We start from the raw sequence: 24,343 nt of genomic DNA, 5'->3' as shown, positions 1-24,343 counted from the left end.
AGGAGATACCTTTGCATAAGAATAGGTCCCTCTCTTAAAAAACTGGTTAAAGTTAAATCTTAAACCAATTATAATGTGTATGAAGGAAGATTTGCATAGGTGGGGAGCTCAACCTGTCTCTTAGTTAGGCAGGATAAGTATGCTCAAGATGAATATTTTACCTAGGATGTTATACACCCTACTGAACTCAATTTTTTTTATGATTTTAGATAAAATGTTTAAAATGGTCAAAATTAAAATGGGTAGAATACAGAGAGGCAAAGAACAAGGGGGACTTGGAGTCCCAGACATGCAACTATACTATTGGGCAGCTAAAATGTGGTATCTTTGTGAATGGGTGAATCCATATATTACAAATACATGGGTATGGAGTCTAGCAATTGTGGTTTACTGACACTAAAGGACTGCCCCTTTTTAAAATGCAAGAAGGTAACACTGGAGGTTGAAAATAACTTCATTGTTCTAAACACATTGAACACATGGAATAAAATTAATATTCGTTTGAAACTTGAACCATTTTTCACTCCTTGCTCCTTCACTTCTGGATTTCCCCTTCGCTTGCCAAGATGTAGTCTTTAGGGTCTGGTTAGAAAAGGGCCTGGACTGGCTTGTCAAATTCTATGAGAGAGAGACAGTGGATAGACAGCAGGTATTTTTTTTTTTTTTTTTACAACAGTCACATTTCTTCAGCTATCCTCAAATAAGACATTATATACCAAAAAACATATATGCCCCAAATGTATTTTTCTTTGAGGACATTCTTAAACAACCCCTACCAAAAAGATGTATTTCCTATGTTTATGAAAATTTTGGCTCAAATCTTAATCACATTACAGATCACATTGGAAAGTAGTGGCAGATTGACATGGATTGCGAATAGAGGAAAATGTTTGGGCATCAGTTATAGAAAATACACACATTACGATAGAGTGATGCAATTTAAAATTCTACACAGCCTTCATTGTACACAATTATTGAGGGGCAGGAGCAGGTTTGAGCTCTACTACATTTATTAAATGCAATTCAGAAGTTGGCACGCATGCACATATGTTCTGGAAATGTGCAAAGATACAGAAATTTTGTGGAGAAGTGACAGATGAGGTGGTTGCCTTGATAGGATATTTGGCACTATCACCTCTTCACTGTATTCTTTACAGCCATAATGCTAAACTGATTGGCATACTCTTACACATAACAAGGAGGACTAGTCTCAAACTTTGGATCTCGAAGGACAAGGAGATTCCTCTGGAAAAATTGACTTGCATCCTTCATGACAGTATTGAAGGATTTATCAAAATATGGCGACCGGTCTTAGACACGGTGGAACCCCCGGGATTAGTAACACATGACTATAGCATATCCTAGTAATTTGAATGTTATTGTTTCGCCTGGTGGTGATGTGTGTATTTCCATTTACTTATGTACTTATTTCCTCTTGGGTTTTTTTGGTCTTCTTTTGTCTTGTTTTTTGGATTGTAAAAGTAGGTTTGTTACTCCTGGGGTTGTTACTTTATGTTTGGTTCAGGGTGGTACAAATTATGAAAAAAAGGTAGTTCTGTAAATATCCAATAATGGAGGTATATGAAACTGTGGCTGGAACCTAATAACAATAATTATTTCTTTAAAAAAAGACTAAGATAATATGATGGTTATTGTAATTTTAAGTCTTTGTTAACAAAGAAAATCCATTGTGGGTTTATTTTGTTGCTTGTGCAGCCATGTTGCTGATGATTTCTCAAAGCACTTGGTTTAAAGTGTAACTTTGAAAGACCTCAGTTTGGAGGGTCATGTAACCCTCACACTTGGCCCAACCCCTCTATCCCAACACCCCTCAATGTCAACATGCAAAAGGGAGGGGTAAGGGCTAAATGGTAGGGGCAAGGGCTGTATTAGGATTGGGCCATAGTCCTGTTAAAATGGTAAACTGAGATTACAACATACATAGCAGCTGTTGCCGTCCCTGACTTGTCCTGTCAGATAGCACTCAGTCTTGTTGAGTTTTGGATTTATCTTCTGCTGTGTCATTTTGCATTCACTTCCTTTTTAAGTGCTCCCTCAGTTGATACAGTCTCTGCATGGTCCATAACAATGGCAGTTAGTGGACCTCTGTGGGTTAGCTCTGAATCATGACATAAAAGGCAGCCACACAGCAGTAAACCCAGTCTCCAGCCTCATATTTTTCCCCCCTCCATCAAAGCTCAGGGCTACCTCTGCCACATTATTAGCGAGCCAAGTAAAAGTGGCCTTGGTGAATTTGCTCCAGCACACTGTGGCTCTTATCAATGATTTAGTGTTTTGGGATTAATGTTCACACCCCATCCAAATGCTCAGTCCATTCTTTGGTTCAGTGACTTCAGGTTTTGTGGGGGTAAAAAACTGTTTAAAAGGACTTTAAAGGGGGGGAAAAGTCAAATAAATAGAGACAGAATTTTCCTGGCTGTGCTTGAGGAGATATAAATCCTGTGTATGTACATTGGTCTTTACTGGCTTTCATCAGCATGTTTACAAGGATTCTACCCCCTTATTGGCTCTGCTTAGTCTCGCATTCAGTACTCCTGAGAGGCTGAGGAAAGGCCGATTGGCTTCTACTCAGAAAGATTTACATAACCAACTCCGCCATGATTACTATATACAACTAGAGTTGAGCTATTATTTGAAAATGTATCAAAGTAAAAATATTTAAAACAAGCATATTTAAATCGTGAGAGAAAGAGGCATTTGTGTTTCTCTGAGGAAAAGGTGTTTGAATCATAAACAGACTGATCTGCATGCGGAGTGCCGGGCCAGCATATCAAGATCGATGCCCTAGAAAATCTGTGATTTTTATTCAAACCCAAGATTTGCATCTAATTCCACACTATCAACAACATTTTGAGCGTTTCCAGGCTGGAAATGGAAATACGGAGCTAAAGCTGTGTCCTCATGTGTCACAATTCATCACATTGTGAGTAAAGGGCAAAACAAATGCATCGTTTCTTGTGTCAGTATCTTGTAACTCTAAAGCCAGATTTAGGAGTCAGTCAGACATGCCATGAATTGTTCTGACATTGAAAGTATTCTACAGTTCAGTGTTATCCATGTGGTTATGTCCGAATTTTATTACATTTTGGCTTATAATCATTTCTATAACAGTATTTCTGGTTGCTTTATATTCGTAGGGGGGGTTATATGGAGGTTTTCTTCACTAACATAGCATTTTACCATATGAGAGTAAATATTGCAGCTTTAAAATGAATTGCCAGAAGACCTTAACAAGACTCTTTGTTCTTAATAATATGCTTCATATGTGACAATACATTTATAGACAGAACAGAGGATTCAGCCCATGTGTCCTTGTAACAGAAATGGTGTTGCTCAGAGACATAAGCCAATAAAGAAACTGACGTTCTGAGACATTACCTTAACATTCAACACCAACTCTATTTCAAATAGAAGAAGCAGCACTCTACGGTATAAAACCATATTTTAAATGTCATCTACATTTCCCTGGTGCCATACTCTGCCCCCTTTTCCCCATTCAGCCACCTCCCAGAATAGAGGCTGAGATTCATGATGTCTGTGACTTTAGTGTGTCACCATATTTAAAGACCCGGCTGGCCTGTAACAGTAAATATGAGGGGGCTGACGCTTTCCAGATCATTATTGTTTTTGCTCTCAGTGAAAACGAATGCTGACCCCTCACTCCATCAAACTGAGTGATGAGGTTGAGAAGGAGTTCATTACTGTCTCTCGGTATGATGTGTTCATTACTCAGATATATTGTGATTTCCTTCTTCTTTCCTTTTGTCATTTTCTCTTTGCCGTCATCACCAACTCTTCAGTGTCAAAAATATACTCAGGCAGATCTCAAATGTCACAAGAAATCCCCAACTGCTCTAAAAGGTAGCAGGGCAATATTTGTAGTCAAGGTTTTTTGAGTCGGTAAAGATGAGCAAGATCTGTAACATTAGAAGATGGCACTAGTTGTTGGTATCTGAGGTTTTCTGTACCTCTTACATCGACTTTCTAGGAAGCCTCATGGTGTTCTGATCCAGTCATCTCTCTCTGTGCTGCTGTTATGAAGTCCCTCTCCTTCCATTGCAATTTCCAGTTTATTACTGTAAAAGCATGTGGTTTCTTGCTGCATGTATTTCTTGATCTCTAACTAGATTCTCTGCTGTATTCTGGGCTGTTTGGTTTTGGTTTATAACTGAGAAAATGAGATTTGGAACATGAAAGAAATCAATATTGCACACTTAATCAACATATCAGTCAAACAGGACCAATAGACAGAACCAAAACACAAATGTGCTGCTGATTTGCCTGGTTATCTTAAATACTAATGACTTTCCCATTTGAATTTACATGTGCTTGAATTACAGGCAAAAATACAGGGTCAAATGTCAGTACAAGGCAATTGTCGATACATTAGACTAGAATGGGAGTGTTATCAGCTCTGGACACATTGTGTGTGTATATACATTCATGTATACTGTGTGTATGTGACAGTGAAGAGGCCGGTCTTTTCTCTTCTGTGTTGTTTCTGCAAACTGATAAAGAGCCAGTTGGAACTTGAAGCTTTGTATTTCTTTTGTGGAATAAGAACAAATAAAGAGTGCAGTTTGGGGATGCAGATTATTTTGATGAATTAATTGATTAATTGTTTTGACTAAAAGTCATAAAAAACTACTGAAAAATGCCCTCAGAGTTAGTACTGCTATTAAGATTATTTTAGCTGGACCACAGTCCAAAGATAACCATAAAACCTGCAAATTTGAGAATCTATAACAAGACAATGTTTGGCATTTTAGCTTGAAATATGACTGAAATGATTAATTAGCTTAAAAAAAAAAATTGCTGGTGATCAACTAATGGATTAATAGACTAATTGCTTCAGCTCTGGTGGACCTTGAAACTTTGTTTGTTTGTTTGTTTTGATCATTTGCATTCAATTAATAACCTGAGCTTTTGCCCTCTGTTTGTTTTATAATGTGGAGTTCCTGGTAAATAAAATGGGTTCTGGGAAATTGGGAAGTACACCATTATATGTGGATCACGTAAAGCAGAATGATTTGACAGGCTCTTTTGTTTTTTTTTTTAAGAATACAGCTGCACTCATTGTTTGGAACTTTTTTTAGTGCTTTAGCCTTGTGCTAACAAGATGCCTCATCCGTTTAAGAGTGCTCACTAATATTAAACGCTGCTCTGTGTTGAGTGAAACTTCACAGAATTGGCATCACCAGTCACTGATGTTCTCAGTCAGGTCACCTGCATGCATTAGCAAGCTACAGGGGCCCCATGAATTAACTTCTTTGCCCTCGCATTATAAGATAGACTGCATGCCTTTCTGTTTGATAAGCCCACCAATTACATAGAAGGTCACCTGCTTTGCTAACAGATGTAGGCAGCACTGCCTTTGGTGGAGAGCCAGAGGTGAATAGCTGCCTTAATGACGGCGCTTGAGATGCACCACACTTTGTCTCTGTTCAAAATGAAGGTCCAGTTGGCCCAAATCAAATGTTTTCTCCTCTGTATCACACAGGCTGCATTTTTAATGACGGTGAGAAATAAGAACACCACATTGTGTCTGACATTTTTAACTGTGATTTGGTCCACTCTTACATAAGTAAGATAAGTAAGATAGGTAAGAGCGATCTATAAAGTCGTGGAATTCATACACTCCAGGACTTTCATTATCCCATAGTGGCTGTCTCACATACACACTGTTGGCAGTACCACTGAGCATGAAGGACATTGTTTAAAGGTGGGATAATGAGGTGTTGGACCTCCATAAGGATTTAGAGAAATGCTTCAAGCCAAATTCAAAGCATAACTGGTCTGTGTTTGAAAGCATATCAAAAGAAATGGCAGAGCAGGATCACAGGTGAATGTTGCTGCAATGTCATTGCAAACTTAAGAGCCTTAGGGATCAGTTTCGATATCCAGAGAATATAACAAAAGAAGCATTCATGGTTGATTTGGGGCATGTAACCTTCTTAGATTTGTATTAGATATTGGCTACACTGAAATTATAATGTGTGCGATGGGGAAAAAAAAAAATCAAATCTCAATATTACATCAGAATTGAGCATTAAGGCTTGCAGTGTGAGAGCAGCTTTTGTCAGCAGGCATTAATACAAGATCTAATACCCCTTGAAAAAGAACTGGAAGTCAATATAACCATTTCAGCTTTTCAGCTTGCAATTAAATGCATTTGTCTTTGAAGCAGAGCTGCACCAAGCTCATTCTGTTAGAAGATTCTCAGAAAATAAGAGTTTTCCATTACAGGCCCCTTCTCAGTTGTATGTGAATGGACATACAAAGCGAGTCACCCTTATCAGTGTCTTGTTCGAGAGCCTTCACCTCCCCAAATAGCCCCAGCAAGATACCAGAGTGTAGATAAAACGCCGCCTGTGCATCCGAGGAGTAATGACAGAGATATACAGTGCTGTGTTCTTACCAGGAGGAAAGTGAGATTGCATTTCAGGTTTGTGCTGTTGTAAGTATCCCATCAGCAGATTGATAATGAAGGGGATTATATCAGTTTTCTGTAATGACCTTTTCAAAACAAGCTCTGCCTGATTCTAAAGAGTGGTAATGAATGCCAATGAAGAGTGACTGCAGTGGGCATCCAGATAAGCATTTGGACAGGGCGCAATTTCAAACCTGCCATATGCTCAGTACCACAATCCATTATTGTGTTGCAACGAATGCAGAGATCTTAGTGGTCTGTAAAGTGCAGACATAGCAGGGGAATGGATTTAAATGTGAGGAGGCATCCCATATGCTTTTGAGCAGCGCCCTAAGGGAGCAGTTGTGCTAACATTAGTACACTGATGTCATAAGCAATTCATTACTGTCCTCAGATATCGACCCGGCTCTTATCTGCATTGACACCCTCCATTGTCACAGCCACTGCTGACGTTATGATTCAGAAAAGCACGGAATTGTTTTACTTGGCTCAAAATGGCAAGCTGCAGCAGTTTTTCCCTAAAAGCACACTGATGGCCTCTTTTATCACTTTGTTAAGGACACGTTTCATTGGCTTGTCAGGGTTTGAAGGTGACGTGTAGAGCATAGTAGAGTACAAGTATGCTTTCATGTGTGTGTCACACTGTACTATACATGTACAATGCCAAATCAGAATTAAACAATATGGTATCATCACTAAAATATTTGAACATGTTTAGTTTTGTATTAATTTCTAGTGTTTGTAAATTATTGGATTCCATAAGCATTGCTTTTTTTTCCCCTCCTGCCCTTCAACTCCATTAATCTATCATTCTTCTGCTCTTAAAAATGACCATCAATATTAATATTTGTCTAATTTATATGCATATTTCCTCTGCGCTGTTGACCCCTGCTCCTTCAGAGTTGCTTTTATCTCTCATTTTTCATGTATGTAGCCGCATATTCTGCATTTGTATTAAAACTGAAACAGCTGATCATTCATTGAGTAAATTAAAATTCAATCAAATTCAAATTGAATCATTTATTTATGAAATGAAGTCAAACAAGGCATATCTAGTGAAATGCGATCCCATCTGCTCCTCCAACTTGTTCATCACAGTTTAGCCCTTTTTTGCTTATTCTTGCGTTGTATGTTGCCGCTTTGTCCATGTTTCTGGATTGTTCTGGTAATTTATAGTTTTGGGTGCAGTTGCTTATTGTGTTTAACAGATTAGATCCACCACAGACTCAGTGAAATCAATGATGTCATTGGTGACGTCAACAATGGTGCTTTGTATGTTGTTAATATATATTGACCTCTACTAGATGCTGCTTTCCTTTGTCATGTATAATACAAAACATTAAACATTTGGATGGACAAAACAAGCAATTTACAAGTGTCACCTTGGTCTCCAGGAAAATATAATGGTCATTTTTTCAATACTCCCTGTAGGGGTGGGGGAAGTAATCAGTTCTTAGATGCATCGGGATGCGGACATGGATGATTTAGCATTGATTCACAGATGTCAGTAATCGATCATCAAAGTTTTAGAAACAAGAGAGGCAAGGTCAGCGCTGCACTTGGATAGTCTACAGCGAGGCACACGCAAGACTTAACTCATGATTTATCTTCACAAAGGCAGCCGTTACAATCTTGTTTTAATTTAATATCTAAATAATTACATTTGCGAGGTGAACGTGAAGTATGTTGTGGCAGACGAAATACTTTGTATGCCACCACCCAGAGACTAATGTTAACGTAGCGAAGCAGCAATAAACAGTGACGTAAACCAGACTGGCTGACCAACAAGCACTGCAGCATTAACCAACTTCAAACACCTCTGTGAAAAAGAAACTAACTTTCTGCTCAGGCCGTTTCACCTCAAAAATGCCTTCGCCTGGCCTGCTCAGTATTTTGGCTTTTCCTTGAGCAGAAGGTGCCTCAGAAAAGCTGCTCTCTGCTGCTGGAGACATTAAAACAACACAATGGAGCATACCGCCTTCCCCCTTATTTTGTTATTATCATACAGGCAGGACACTAAGATGCTTGCATATGAATTATTCAATTGATTAATACAGTTCACATTTAAGATGAAAAGGCTGTGAATTATTTATTATTCACAGAATGTGAATTGCAAACTATTCCTGGTGAAATATTACAGTATGCAATTACTGGACACTACGCCAGCTGAAATATAAATAGGGTTAGCATGAGCAGCCGCAGATGGCTACAATCCGACCAACACGCCTTAGTGTTAATGCTCGGGTATGGAACCATTTTGGCTATAGGGTTGAAGGGGAAAGGGACCTGGACAAGAGCCACACTGTATGCATGTAAATTCATCTGTTTAATTGTGGATCATGACACATATAGCATACGCTATGCTTTAAAAGTAGCAAATAGTCACACAGTGAGAAAAATAAATCATGTACGGAAATTAAAAAATGTCAATTCACCCTGATGCATCAACATTTTATCATTGAATCGTAGCCTTCTAAATCGTAATCTCATCTAATTGTTAGGGTGTCTGGAGATCCCCACCCCAGTGTCTGGACATTTTATCAGAAAAAACAATGAATGAAGACAAAAAAATCAGCACATTTAACAGTATTTAAAAGCTATATTTTATTTGTTTTTGTTTTTTTTAAAGAAGCATGATAAAACAAAAGCTAATAAAAACATAAATAAACATGATAAAATTTCCTTGGGCAAAGTACAAGCTGTTGTCTTCCTGCTGAGTTTGCCTTTGTCAGCAAGGAAAAATGATTATTTATCACTACACACTGATTGGTTGTTGGTACTTCAATAATTTAAAGCCCAGACAGGCTCAAACATGAATCCTACTTTGCTTTAATATGAGTCCAGCCTCTATCTTAATTCCCAGAATGCTAACTTGATCAGCTGAGGAAGATGCAGCATTAATCTTGTGTTTTATGGAGCACTTTATCATCACTAGGGTCAAAGATCCCCTCAGACATTGTTGTTGTTTTTTCCCCTCCTAATATGCTCTTAACAAATCGGCTAACCTTTTTCCTAATGACAGCTTAGCAAAATCGATCAACCTTTTTCCTAATGACGGCATCTATGTGCTCTATCTCTCCATAAAGGTTGCTATAGCAGCCGTTTGGCTTGATAGCTTTAGAGTGTCTTGCATCTCCTGAGGCAGGGCTCTTCTCTTTGTTCCCTTTTGGTTGCACAATCCAGACCCACCGTTACGTCCCGAAACCCTTACCTTTACATTTCTGACATTTTGAAACCTCAAACAATTCTTTAGTTGACCTGTGAGGTTTTTACAACAATTCAGCTTTTTTAGCACTGCCAGCCTTCGAGCAAAACTATAAACTTCATGTAAGGAAAAGAGCTGCACTGCACCCATCCCCAGATTTTATTTGTTTCACCCTGACAGAAAGAATAAGCCAGACATAAATGAGAAACCTCACATCTCACTCATCCTTTCCTTTCCAGGAGGATTTTTTTTTTTTTTTTTAAAGCTGTGCTTAATGTTGAAAAAGTATTAACGTTCTTAAAGGCCAGGTGCTGAAAAATATGTTTAATTTCATTCTGCTGCAGATGGAGGTTTTTACTGCCTCTCATGATATGGTCTCAGAAATCATTGCAAAAGCGCGTTCTGCCCATCTTCCAAGGTTTTTGTTTATATATTTATTATTTTGTTTTATGGCTGTCAGCTCCTCTGCTACAAGAATGTCCCATTTTGCTGTCATTGTGCACGTTTGGCAGTGATGCATCACATTACCTCCTCATCTTTGAGTCTCATGAAATTGTGTATTCAGTAAGCAATTCTGGGCCAAGAGCCCAGACTTAACTGTTCAATCTTAAATTGAATGCACCACCCTTAGTATATAGTATCTCTACTGTTTCCAGTTATTTCTCCCCACAGTCTTAAAATCACCTGCAGTAGGAATGTTTATGCAGGCAGTCTCTGTGGATTTATTCCCACATAAATCGGTAAACAGAATTGTTATTGCAGTTATGGTCTTCTCCGCTTTCTATGTACTCAGCAGAATGTCCTGGTGACTCATGTTGAGGAGCTTTTTTTTATTGCATGTTTTCCTTAAGGAAAGGTGGTGTCGACAGATCCAGCTTGGCGCAGTGACAGTTTTGTGCCAAAAGGCTTCGCCGAAGGTGTGCTAAAAGCTCGCCAGCTGAAACCAGGTCTACTGTCAGCGCAAGCGGAGCGCAGCCGATGTAGTGGAAGCGCACACGTCACCAAAACCTCACAGGCAGGTTTCCAGAATATCAGGCACATTAACAATGCAATAAATACCCCAAAAAAACACTATTCAATGCATCTATCTGCAATCAGCACATATATGTATCTCTATATCGACTGTCCCGTCACATCTGATGTCAGATCAAAGGGGATTGGCACCATTTGGCACCGTTTGGCACGCGTAATGGAAACCCAACCTGATTTGATTAACACAGATGCAAACTAATGAGTTCACATCCCTCTCAGCCAACCACAAACAGCCACAGCATCAGATAGGGAGAATATATTCAGCATCTGTCATTTTAGAAAAGTCAAAAGAAAAGAAACAGAGTGAGACTGCGAGAGAGAAAGAGAGAGCGCGCGCGCACAAGAAAAACACAACATTGATTTACAATTGTGGTGACCTCCTCCCAGGCTACCTTTGCATCATCAGCTCCTGGACCAAAACATCAGTTTCCCCCTGGGAGAAGTTTGGCCGTCTGACGCTGCTGCTCTCTTCTGCCATGGCGAATTGAGTAAACTGTCATTGTGCCTTCGCGCAGCGCATTTAAGGGCGAGGAGAGGGGCTCATTTGATTGGTGTGATGTGTGTAAAACCCACTCCACGCCTTCTCTCCTCCCTCTTTCTGACTTGCGCAGGTAGGAGGGACGGAGGTGGGAAAGAGGAGTAGCTGCGCCATTACATCCTTAACATAAAGGTACGTAGCTTAGGTTTAAAAGAACATTGTGACATTAACCTTGAAATCGCTCAAAGGTAACTTGTGTTCACATGCTTCCGACCACTGCCGGGGAGAAAGTCCTGTACTTGTTGACCCATCCGCCTCCCCAACCTGCCTCCTGATGCAGACTTTCAGTCTTTATACTACATTCTTCTTTATTTTGGTCAGGCTTTGCTCATGTGATTGCAGCCTGCTAATTTTCATGGGTTATGTATGAATTACTCGCACATAATTACATGGGTTAATTACGATTTCTGGTGCATTATTTTTCCCAGTAATACTTACGAACACTGCATGAGAACAGCCTGTGTGTTAGGAGCTGCAGCTATAGTTTATTACTTGATAAGTCAATTGACAGAATATTAATCTGATCTATACAAATAATTGATTAAGCATTTGTTTATTAAAGAAATATGCCAGTCATTTTCTAATTCCAGCTTCTCCTTTGTTAAAGGATTGTACATAGAGAATTAAAATATCTAATCATAAACAACAACAAACTATTTTTTGACATGTCATTGACCAAACAATTAATTGATTAATGAAGAAAATAATTGATTAATGAAGAAAAAACATTATTAATTGCAGGTCTAGTTGTCTTTTGCAGTTTTACTGAATGTTATAATGTAGTACACAAACACATTAAAGTTCTGTTTCCTTTTAATTCTTTAGTAAAGTTAGTGTTGGGGTTTCCTATTACACATCTGAATAACAGTATAGAAGTTCACATTCACTCAATCTCAGCTCACAAGTTAACCTGAAGGAGATTTCATGGAGAAATAAAAAAAAAGGTCTCTTTGTTGTGCATCCACTGGTTGTTTACTTTGACTTCTGTCCCCTTAGAGGTTGTCGTACTGTGCTGACGGCATATTGGCGTTTGCCTTGTTTACCAAAGCTCATCCAAGCTGGCTGTTGGTGCTGAATACTGCAGATATTGCTCATCTCTGTGCATGCTGGTGTTCAGCGATACGTTCAGGTACTGGAGGACATTCCACTCAGCGCTTGTCTAATGAGCCTGCAGATACTGTGCCTGCAGGGTTTGACAAGGCAGACTTTTGTAGCCGTGCTGTTAATGAGTTTTCTTGTGTCGTGTATTTGATGGAAACAACAGTTTAATCGTCTCCATTCATTTTTCATGTCTGCTTCTCCCATGGAGCAAATAACAGTAAGTGTTGTTTGATGGAAAACGAATAAATATTAACTAGAAAGTAGAATCAATCCCCCTAAAAATAAAGCGCAATTAATAATTCACGAGTTACCAACAACATATACTATTAAATTGTAGTGGTTGATCAATGAGAGTGAATAAAAGATTGAATTGCCTTACATCCACTCAATACCTTCATCAGCTATTGGTGCTTAGGTGCATGACCCTACGTTAGGAACAAGAAACCCCAAAACAAACAAAGTTAAATCATTTAGAGGCATTCTTTGGTGCATACAGTATGAAACTGATGTGTGTGAGTAGGGCTGTGGATGGCCAGTTGACAACAGACAGTGTCCTGCTCTTCTCCAACAACTTTCAGAGCCCCTCTCTGGATATTGTCAAGCAGAGTAAGGTGAGTAGGTGGAGCACTTATCCAGCTGCAGTGAAGCACACTCCACTGCAGACGGGTGCTTTATAGATTGTGGCTCAGCTCTTGATGTTCAATTTAGTGGCCACATTCCCCGAAGCTCGCAGTTTCTGACCTGCTCTGATGGAGATGTATCACACACTTTAATTGTAAAGAATCCAAGGTGCTTTTTCCATTTGTCTCTGCAGATGTGCTTTGTGTCACAGTAGAGCTTGCGTCCTTGTAACTTTCTGATTTCCATCCTTGCAGTTTGTTTATCTAATGGCAGACGTTTTACTGCTGTTTAGCATGCATACGTTTTGCAGAGGAAGTCTTTGGTAGTAAATCGCGCCCCCATGTTTGATGACAAGCTGCTCTCTGCGGTTTTACAGCCGATCAAGCTGCTTCCACACAGGAGGAGAAAAAAAGCTCTCGGTGGTAATGGTGGCTCCCACCCCCGGGCACATGCAGTTACTGTTTTCGAGATGGATCAATAAATCTGTCAGCTTCTCCGAGTGAGGACTATTTCATGTAACTCCTGTCATTGCTGCGGGGTGAAACACAAAAAAGCTTGTGTTCCATCAAAGTCTGGAGAGAAAGAAAAGTTTCTGTGGGACTTGACATTCTCGATGACGGGAAAGGCTTCGAAGAGGTTGCAGGGCCAAATCGACATTATTAATAATATATGGCGCACTACTTTGATTTTCAGCTTCCTCTCTGCTGAAACAGAGGTGAAATCAGTCCAGACTTCACCAAGTAAACTCGTCTGGTAGGTCCCAGAAGTGTCTAGGAGTGTCAAGCCAAATCATTCTGCCTCAAGCCTACAAATACTACATCAAATAAGATTCTGATGTTTAAGCAACAAGGCTTTGGTTTGATTGGTCTGTTTTGTTCAAGTTTTTTTGAGTTGGAGTCTGTGTCTTCACATAAACCTTCTTTGTTCTGCAGATATCCCTTGCACGTATCTTTTGCCTTTAAACTTAGTCACACACACCTCAGGATTTCAACATTTATGTTTGCGCGGACCCCAGTTTCCATATCGCTTTACGTTCTGCCTTGACCATACTCAATAAGGTAAACATGACTCATGTTGAGAGATTTTCCTGACTGTATATGGACTTGGAATGTGGTGATTTGTTCCACACTTCACACTCAACAGGGGGGTGGGGAGGCCTCGAGAGTGTAGGCTTGTGGGAAAAAATATGACTTTTAGTTAAATGATGTGTTTGCCAGCAACACAGTTCACCTGAATGATGTTGTTTTGGTCAGTGTTTGTTTGCCAATCACTCATGGGAGCAGCATCTGTTCATCTCAGAAATAGCGTGGTGGCAAACCTCATTGAGCTCCGTTTGTCATGGACAGTCGTGTGACCTGGAAATACTCCAGTGTAGCTGCTCCCAGACGGCTTTATGGAAATCACTGCAGGGGCGTGTTTGTTTATGGGAAACACAGACTGAAATGGAAATCAGTGGTTGGATGACAGGTGATGGGGGTGCACACATGTTGAAATTGAGTGTTCTCAGGGGGTCAGTGTGTGCGTGGGGCTCGCAGAATATGTACCGAATGCAAGTGTGTACGCACAGAAGCTAACACGTGTAATTGTTTGTTGGTCTGTAGCGGCAACTGTTGCTGCCATACCCTTAGAAGAAAGGGGCTTAGGTTAGTATGTGATTATGGCTTAAGAAGTTCCACTAAAATATCCTTTAACGAAAGCAACAGTCAGACATTTGATAAGCCTCTCCTCTTAACACTGCCATGACTTTGACTTTTTTTTTTTTCACTATTTACAATTGGTGAAATTGTATTCCATTGTAGAGTTGGAAGTAGCTTATTGATTCACTCAACATAGCTCCAACAAATTCAAGATTTGAAGGAATAAAAATCAGAATAACTGAATCGCAAAATTGAAAATATAAAACCAACCCAATGGACAAATTCCTGTATAGTCAAATGTTGGGGTCCAGCCCTAGTTAAAAGTAAAATATGCTGAAAATACAAACAATAAGATATAAATCAGCCATTATTTCGGGGGTTCAGGGGAAGCCAGCAGATATCCAGGTCAAGGTTTCCGACACTCACTGTTTCCAGTTTGGTTAGCAACTTGAGACAGGTCCAGATGACATTTTTGCTGTACATATATCTGCATATGAATGCATATTAATTAGAAAAGAGCTCATAAAAATCTAAATCATTGTCAGACGTTAGCCAATGGGTTCCAAGACTGCATCTCCGCCATTGCATTCCACCTCTTTTGCTTTCCACACGGACTGTTAAACTGCAAGCAACCAAAGCCTGCTCAAACATGATTGGTCAAGACTAATTGGACTACAATGGAAAACAAAAAGCTTTCAGTCTTCTCCCATTGCCTACAGATTATGACCTTAGTCTTTTAAAGTGATACTGTATATAGCCAATAAGTGCTTAGTTAAGACCCTTTCACAGTGTCTCAAAAGGAGTCGATTGGACAGAGTTTTTAGTAGCTCATTAAGGTGGAGATCATCTGATAGTAAGCTAAAATTTAATGTTTGGTGGCTAGTGTTGAGAAGCTTGTGTCTGTAAATGATCAATTGAAGAAGAAACTTTTCCTTTGCCAACAACAATTGCAAGTTTAAAAAGTCATTGTCTTTTCAAATTTGTCAGTGATGCTCCCTGCCAAAGTCTGTGAAAGCAAGTCATTTCACAAAAGCACTGCTACACCCCACAGATACCTTGTAAATTATTCACCTAATCGAGACACTGTACTAGTTCTCTGCGCCGCTCTGACCCAGTAAGAAGTCTCACACTATATTTCAAGTCCTTGAAATCTTTATTTTTCTCCGAGCACACTTTTTATTCCTGCCTGTGGAACCTCACTGCTCATTCCTGTGTGTCTGTCTGTGTCTGTGTGTGTGTGTGTGTGTGTGTGTGTGTGTGTGTGTGTGTGTGTGTGTGCATAACACACCGACAAGAACTCCAAGGTCAGAGTCTGCAAAGACTCTATACAGAGCAGGATTCACCAAAATAGACCTGCCTTTTCTGTCAAGTGACCTGTGGAATATCAACTCCGAGCAAATGTGAGCTCAGTATAATTTCATACCAGCGCCTGTCAGTCTGACGGACGTGCAATAATGAGAAAATGTGAACAAATCAGTGTTTTCTCAAGCAAATTTGCTGCAGTTATACGAGCACAGACAGTTAAAGGTTTGAGTTAATGACAGGCGTTTCAGATGGGAGAGCTTGGCATTGATAGATGAGTGCAATTGAGGTACAGTGTGGGCTAATTAGTGGAGAAGATGATGCACTTGGCTGGTCCTAATGTCATCACAGACGCTGGGCGTAGTCTGTCAGTCATTATTAGTACTGACCTTGACATTTGGTCGTAGGAAATCTCTCCAACCTGGGCTCCACAGCTTTTCTCTCTACCCTTCTTCTGTCTCGAGACTTTTTATTTTTACAGTGTATTCATCACTCCCTCAACCACTTCCCTCTCAAGAGCCCACAATGTACCATTAACGTCGTCCATTACTGTCACTCATTGTTTTAACCTTCAATTACACATGATGCGGCAGGCCCATAATGTACTGTCATTGCTGATTCATTGGTGGACACTTTCCCCTTAATTCTCCTTTATTTCTCTCCTCCTCCTCCTCCTCCTCCTTGGGTGCTTTCTATCTCTCCTCTTCTTCTCCTCCTCCTCCTCTTCTCGGGCCAATCAGGCCACACCTCCATGGCAACCGTCAGTGAGTGTAAAACATCCACAGATGGTGCTGAGTAGAGAGAGCAGCAGGCACACTACGAGATCAAGTGTGGGAGTGTGTGTTTGTTTGTGTGTCTGAGAGAGACAGACACAGAGAGACTCGCTGGATAACCACTGTATTGTGAAGCCAACAGAGTTGTTCTCTAGTAACACAAGAAGAAGAGTAGGAGCGTGTTTGCCTCAGAGGAGTTGCAGGAAAAAAGTCTGAAGAGAAGGAGAGAGTGTTTGGAGGAAGAAATAAAGAAACAAGCCCCTTACCTTCCCCAGAGAGCAGGAGGTAAACCGCCGGTAAGCAAATATTAATGACCTGACAAAAAAAGCACACATCAGACAGCCTTACCCCGGAGCGGTGCAACAGAGGAGCTCGGACACATATACACACAGAGCCACACACGCAAGACGAGCCCCCCTTGCTGCTCTCCACTCACTCATGATCATCACTCCCACAACACGCAGACACAGGGGCCACGCTGACACAACCAGAGGAGTGGAGGAGAGAAGAGGACGCTCACCCTGTCGCGGGACTTTGTCAAACTGAAAGTCTTGGATTGTTATTTTTTTTCTTTTTCACCCTGAGGCAGGAGTCCTCCTTTTTGTGCTGACCTTTCCAAGCCCCCCTCCCCTTCCAGGAACAAAGATGAGCTGCAGGAAAAGATGCAAGCGGGAGATCTTCAAGTTCGCTCAGTACCTGTTCAGACTTGTCACAGGCACGCTCAACACCGGTAAGGCTCGTGGTGGACTTTTGAGAGACTCCCCATCTCCATTTGCAGTGATTCTCTTAAATCTGCAGGGATTTTGGTGTTATCCTCTTGGCAGTTTGGTCAAACCTCTCCACTTGATTCACAAAGTTAACATTTGACACACAGGGCTTTGTGAGGACACTTTCATACCACCAATACCTCGCATTATTTAGGCTGTGTGTACAGTAATGCCTGCAAACCCTGCCAGAGCATTGTGAGAATTTCCAGAGTGGTGTTGGATTTATTACCCACTTTGCATCATAATTTGTGTGAGTGTGTGTAAGTGTGAAAGGACAGACACAGACTGTGTCCAGAGGCAAAGGTGAAATCATTTAAAATGGGAAAAAAAGTGATCAAAAAGCTTGTTATGCAGTCTTTTGCCACTGAAAGCAATTTTTAAATGTATTCAAGCATTAGACAAACTCATTGGCTCTGTCAGCTCAGTGTTGCTGTCATCATGCCTCTGCAACCAGAGTAATTTTGAGTAGGCACAGGACGATTGAAAATGCCTGGTCACGATTGTCCTTGCCAAAGTAATTTTGATTTACGCTAAGCATCAAAATGTTTGTAGAACTCTTTGAATTTTACGCTTTAGCTCAGATGTTTTTGAAAAACAAATATTTTTATTGTATCACAAGTAGGACACATTTTTCTTTATCGAAAAGAGCAATCTTAAAAGCCATATCTCATGATCATCATGTCATTTTTAAGGCTGGTGTGTATGAAGTCTGTTTTTTATAGAGTTTCTTTTATTGTTGGTTGCCCAGCAGTCTTGGATGCTGCTGGACACGATATTCATGATCATCCTGATAAAGGAAATTCACCACGATCCACTTCCTGTGAGTGCTTTTTACCATGATAAAATCATGTATCGTCCCATTCTTAATTTTGACCACAGTAGGTTTCAGATTTTGGTGAAGGTGTATAGTAAAAAGCACAGCAGTGATGTAAAGCAGTATGCTGAAGCCTAATCCTTCTGAACTCATCCCCAGAAGCAGAAGTTGTTCCATACTTTGTATGCACGCAGCATTATTCATCACTTCTGTACCTGTATCATGCCGCAAAGCGTAATGGATTTTGGTTTCCCTTTTGTTCGGCACCCACACACACACCAAGAGCTTTTCTAATAAAACAGATAGAATCAATGGTATTAACAAGATTAAATCTCGGATTATAGTGGATTACCAGCAGATTACTCCATGAGGAGTTCAAAACAGGACAAAGGTTAGCAGCAGTGGCACACACTGATATCTGGCACATATACATCAAACTGGTGCTAAGGGTTAGTTACATGTGTCAGTAAGGCTGCATTGCGATTGCTTATCATCGGACCATACAGTTCACTGTGTGCCTTTTTTTACTACTGGTGAACTCTACAAATGATGCGAAGACACAAGCAGCAAAAACCGACAGCCTTGCTCTCCATGGCTCCTGTTCTGTTCTTGCATTAAGTAAGCTTCGAGCTGTCAAGTAAGTTGTTGATTATCACGCTGCATGGGTGAGATGGTGCAATGCCCGAGAGAGGTGCTATATGAACATGCTAATGAATTCCAACATGCTTCTGAACATGCGGGACTTGCAGTGGCTCTTACCTAGTTGTTGTATGTATTGCAGAAAGGGGGGGACTTTTCACATACAGTAGATAGATAAAGCCATGGCCTACTTTCTTCTGTCTCCTTGACCTTAGAGACAGACAGAACCAGTAGGGGGGGTGGGAGGCAGCTATGGAAGAGTCTCTCCATCAAGAGGCTGCCCTATTAAAGATGGAGTTGGCTTCAGCTTTCCAATCATACCAATAAATATAGGCTTGTTTCGCCTTAAGGAATCCATCCACTGTATCTGCCCAGAGGAGTACATCGGCTGGTTTCCATAGCTACTGGCAGGTCGTTTAGGTCACATTGCAATTCCCATTTGATGATAGCATGATGAGTATATATTCCGCAGTAATTTCCTTTATTGTCCTCAAAGGTTTGGTTGATTAAAAACATAGCATTGCTTTATACTGACTTAGAGGTTGCTGTGTGTGGGTGCAAAATGGTGGTCCTTAATGTGAGTGTCAGTAGTTATTAATTATTGATCATGTTAAATAAATGGCTGGACATATTTCCCCATGGACAGAGTCCAATTACTGTAGGTGTGCTGAGTAAGAAAAACGTTCTTTTTATTGAGTACTTTGTCTAAACAGTATTAGTTTGGTTGCTCTTTAGGAAACCTCAGAATAAAAAAAAACCTTGAACCACCTGTACCGTAGCTGATTTTCCATCTTTGGAAACCACGAGATGACGATCTCAAAAGCTACACTGGTTAGACGAGCCTATCAGCTGTCCAGCACATCAAGTAGCTAAACTCTGATGTTGTTGTATAAAACCTGTTTGACCCTGATCACGCTGAGATGTGCCGCAAAGTTCATGGCCACTTCAAAAACACCTTGGCAAAGCGTGTCGGGCAGCACAAACTAACTCTGTCATCTCTCCAATGCCCCCCCTTACATGTGGGCTCTCTCTCAAATACAGTAGCCTACATGAAACTATCATGACATGAGACATGAATTCCCTCTTCCCTCTCCCATACTCTGTACCTCTTTGCCAGTCCAACAGCCAACTAGCAAGCTAGTCTATTTATCAGCAAAGTACGGGATTGTACTCACCAGAGAGATTGACCTGGCTGCTCCTGCATAACTCATGCGTGTGTTAGTAGACTAGTCTTCGAATATTGGGGTGAAAAGTGAGAATATTTTAACGTTAACGCCATGCAAGAGAGGAGCACATGCCAGGTGCTGTATAATTGGAAACAATGCTTTTGCTGAAGAGACACATTTCTACCAATGCGTCTCAGTGTGATTGGGGCCTTCGAAATACATCATACGACTACAAAATAGAGGAGGACATTACCCGTATAAAGTTCTGCAACCCATTATCATGTCATTCATTACACAATTTCCGCTTGAGTAGATCCATTTCTCTATAAACACACTATATTAACTTATCCTACACAGCCTGTGCCGCAGATTAATATAAATGGAGTTTGACCACAGCTAAGCCTGCTCTGCCATATTTGGGTGACCAGGGGAAGAGAATAATAAATGGAGTCACTTAGCAGACCATGGGGTTTTAATTGAGATGTTCATTGTCCTAGAACGGCCTCACAGTCATTGCTTCATTGATCACTTAGATGCCAAGGCCAGCAAAAACACATATTGTAAGGCAGAGGGTAATAATGTGCGAGATGTAACAGAACAGATTGAGCTCTACATCACATCTGGAATGATTTTTTTGTCCACACAGGTTTTTTCTCAATACAGATATGTGGACCAGAAGTTTGTCAGAGGTCTAGTTTTGACATTATTATCCTTCAGCAGTATTTGTCATACTGATATTAAGTCATAATCTGAAGCGAATTCATTTGATGTCTTCAGTGAACACAGTACAGCAACTGTTTTAGAGATATTGAGACAGTAGGCCACTATTTGTATTCATGCCACAAGTGCTGCCCAGTAGGCCTTGAATTTTCCAGCTATCAGAGGAAAAAAGGTGAGACACAAAATCACAGATGCACATTCTTCCAGGTTATAACTCCAAACAGCAATGTCAGCACATATCCAGTAAATTGGAAAAGCAGGAACTTGTTTGTTGCTCACACCAGGAGAAATTTTTATCTATTCCAACAGTTTCAACCCAGGCTGTGTGACGGACGAGCAGGGAGAGCTACCAGTCCACCAGCGCATCCATCAGGATCATTTAGACAACCTGAAGATGAATGACTTATGCTGCCTACTTTTAAGTGTTGTGCAGTGAGACGGCTTTGAACATGTTTTTTCACCTCTATGCCGCCACATTACATTGTATTACACCATTTGTTTTGGATCAGAGCAACACTTTTGGAATCTTTTACCACATCTTCACTGATTGCTTCTTCGCTGAGTGTTTGGCTGTCAGGCGTCTGCAATGCATCATCCTCTTTTTCTCATCAGGACAGGCTCACATGCTCGTAACTGTGTGCAAGCATATCGTAAGACACCACAGCGCGTACCTTCTCACTCTTTTTTTTACAACAGGACTGGTAAAAGTTAGCTTGGTATGACTTTTGTTTGTGCTGTCAAAGCTTTGATGAGCCTCTGGGCATTTTAACGTTCTCGTATTGATTTCAGGAAGTTTGATTCAGCTTGTCAATGCAGTAGTTCTTTTCTTCAGTGGTAATGAATATTTTCTTGCTCGTGTTCTTCATAATGGAACAATGCCGAACGACTGCAATGTCTCTGAACTTTCAAATGATTATATATGGGGTGCGCAGGGATGCAGTAAATGCCAAACAAGCATTTCTTTCTCCCTCTCAATGTGTTTACTTTTTGTTGCTAATTCAACTATATTAGATGTTTTGTTTTGTTTCTCAACACTGCAAATGATGCTGGTTTACCACTAATGTTTGTTTCTGGGATTTTGTATATTCCAGTTTCATTTTCTGAAAATCCATGCCTTAGTTAGACTGACAGTAAAGTTAGACAGTTTATCTGGGTCAGGACTGCAAACGCAACAGGGCAAGCAGACAGACACCTACATCCTTCCCCTTAGAATTTATTCCCAGCTTTCTCCTGCTTTTCTTTAGCACTTAAAGGTCAGCTCAGACATGTTATTGTCTAGCATGTCCCGGGTCAGCCAGGAGTCAACTTTCAAACAGTCCTCCGTCCTAAATGGTTCCTTTTTGTCTGTGGGAGCGGCTGCTTGAGTTCAAGGTCCTTCGAGACAATTAGGTCCAAAAATGAGGTATAATATCTGTCTGAGAAATTACTTTTGTGCTAAACCTTTTCATGTACTGCTGAGAATAATTTGTTGAATATTTATGTTGAAGACGTTTTTAGGCTTCTGTCGTTCTTGAGTAATTATAAGTTGAAAGAGGGTCTTATCTGGTGCCAGAGAAACCATAATCAAAGAACATAAAATGCACTCCCGCAAAGAAAGTCTGCTCTTTGTGAGTTAAGATGTGGATGGAGGTACTCATCCAATTCATGGCCACGAGACAACGCTGTGAAAAATGCACTGGGTGACTTTTTCAGCATGCACTTGGGAGCACATGTGTGGGGGCCTGCCCAATGACGCGAGGACCCGTCTTTGTTTCCCTCTCTTTGGTTTCCTGATGGCTATTAGCAGGTCATGTTCCACCTGTCCCACGAGGACAGCACGTTCAAGGCCCATAATCCCTGACCAAACACTGAATATTTGATACCCGCAGGCAGGTTGGGTTGGCATCACGTCTGCTCAGCGGTGTCCCCGCTCTGAATTGCAAGAGAAGAGTCGCCATTGAACACTGCTTGTTTTTACTGTATCAGCTGCAGTTTAGAGTAGACAGTGTAGTTGTAATGTATAGTGCAGAGCGGGCACGGCTTTAAAATAAGCGGTGATAAAACATTGCACTGTAGACATTTATTATAAACTAGTGTCTGAGGGCCATAGCTGCTTTGCTAATAGAGAAACCTAATAACCTTTGGATTGTGGATTAACTGCCAGCCTTTGTGCCACTCTTCTAGTAATTTGCTAAACTTTATGGACCTTTGCCACCTCTGCAGAGCTCATAGACATATGGAAGTGGAACAAAATGACCATAGGAGCATCCAATATTTCATTAAAACTTTCGTTCTGCGGCTGCTTTATAGCTTTTCTCTTAAATTTAACACAATGTCCAAAAGCAGTTAATGTTTAATGTTCTCCAAGGAAGTAGTATGCTTTCTTGTTGTAGGAGAACATTTCCCCCGTGATGTTTGGACAAGCAGAGCAATAACAGATGGCTAACCATGTTGCATAATGTTTCCTTTCACACCCAGTGAGCTAACATGGCATCTGCTTGATTCACCTGACAAACATCAAACTTCAGATACACACAGATGCCTATGTTCATAGCGTGCAGGACTTGATTGCTTACTGAGAGTTGCTTACAATCCCATGATGCGTTTAACTCCATATGAAAATTTAATCTCAAAATCATCCATACTGCAAGTTTGGGCCAATTATATCTGAACACTCCACCTGGTCGGTGAGATTCTTACAGGAGTCTTTGAATCTTGAGTCTGAGAAGCCAATACTACAGCAAGCAGAAGGAGGCTTTAGATGATGGTAGACAGCATTTGACTTTCAAATGCAGAGGAAAAACTTGGATAACGGTACAGTTTAAACACCAACATCCAAAGGGAGGTGTTTGCTTAACAGTGCAGACTCTTTGTACTCAAAGCATCCCTTGAGAACACTTTGAAAAAAGCTATTTTAGGTACATCCTGCACTGGATTTTCACACTGGTTTCACAAATATGTGAGCGTGAATTAATGAGAATCCACACTGTGTTGTTTTTGTCACTACAGAGTGAGAGCATACTGTAATATACAGTAGCTTAACATGTCTTGCGCTAACTTGAAGCAACAGATTAGGATGTTATCGTGATCCAGAACATCAAAGCATCCCTGTCGAGCCTTGAGCATAATGGAAAAAAGAGAACAAGTATCAATGTCAGTCAGTAACGGCTTTCTTTTAACCTTTCACCGTGAGTGACCCCTTTCCCAGGGTTCACTGCCTTTGGCAAGGACAGAAAGGAGACATTTGACTGTGATATCTGTATCCATATCAGCTCCCTGGCAGGCCCAGCTCAGTGTCTCTTTGTTTCACAGCGTCGCTGCCTTCTTCTGGTTTCTGGTTTCTGCTCCTGTGTTGTAGCACTGATTCTTTGGCTCATTGGGTCAGAACACACAGTGCTTGGCTACACTGCGAGCATTATCAGAAGTTGCTGTTGATGTGGTACGGTAGCTAAATCCCAGGCTGGTCCACTCAGATTTTGCTTTGCCTGACTTAAAATGAGTGACAGGCTGTCAAGGACTGTTTAAGTACTGCAAGACAATTTGGCCCAAAAGAGAAGAGGGAGTGTGTGCTCAGTGTTGGGGAAAATGATGTTCAGTC

At 40.7% G+C, this 24,343-nt stretch overlaps 1 protein-coding gene across 5 annotated transcripts in view; it reads left to right on the top strand.

Moving 5' to 3' along the window:
• kcnip4a (potassium voltage-gated channel interacting protein 4a) overlaps positions 1-24,343 on the top strand; it is a 178,861-nt gene that overhangs the window by 48,271 nt on the left and 106,247 nt on the right. Inside the window, exon 1 of one of the 5 annotated variants that reach the window (XM_033651754.2) lies at positions 14,705-17,390. The exons of the other annotated variants lie outside the window; for them this stretch is intronic. Within the exon in view, the coding sequence (XP_033507645.1) occupies positions 17,306-17,390 (85 nt within the window). The 5' untranslated portion in view covers positions 14,705-17,305. Of the gene's footprint in view, positions 1-14,704; positions 17,391-24,343 lie in introns of those variants that run through there. 5 annotated transcript variants of the gene reach the window in all.

The sequence above is a fragment of the Epinephelus lanceolatus genome, chromosome 22 (genome assembly GCF_041903045.1).
Source record: "Epinephelus lanceolatus isolate andai-2023 chromosome 22, ASM4190304v1, whole genome shotgun sequence".
Taxonomy (NCBI): domain Eukaryota; kingdom Metazoa; phylum Chordata; class Actinopteri; order Perciformes; family Serranidae; genus Epinephelus; species Epinephelus lanceolatus.
The sequence above is the reverse complement of the archived record's forward strand: the minus strand, read 5'-3'. Positions and strand labels throughout refer to the sequence as shown.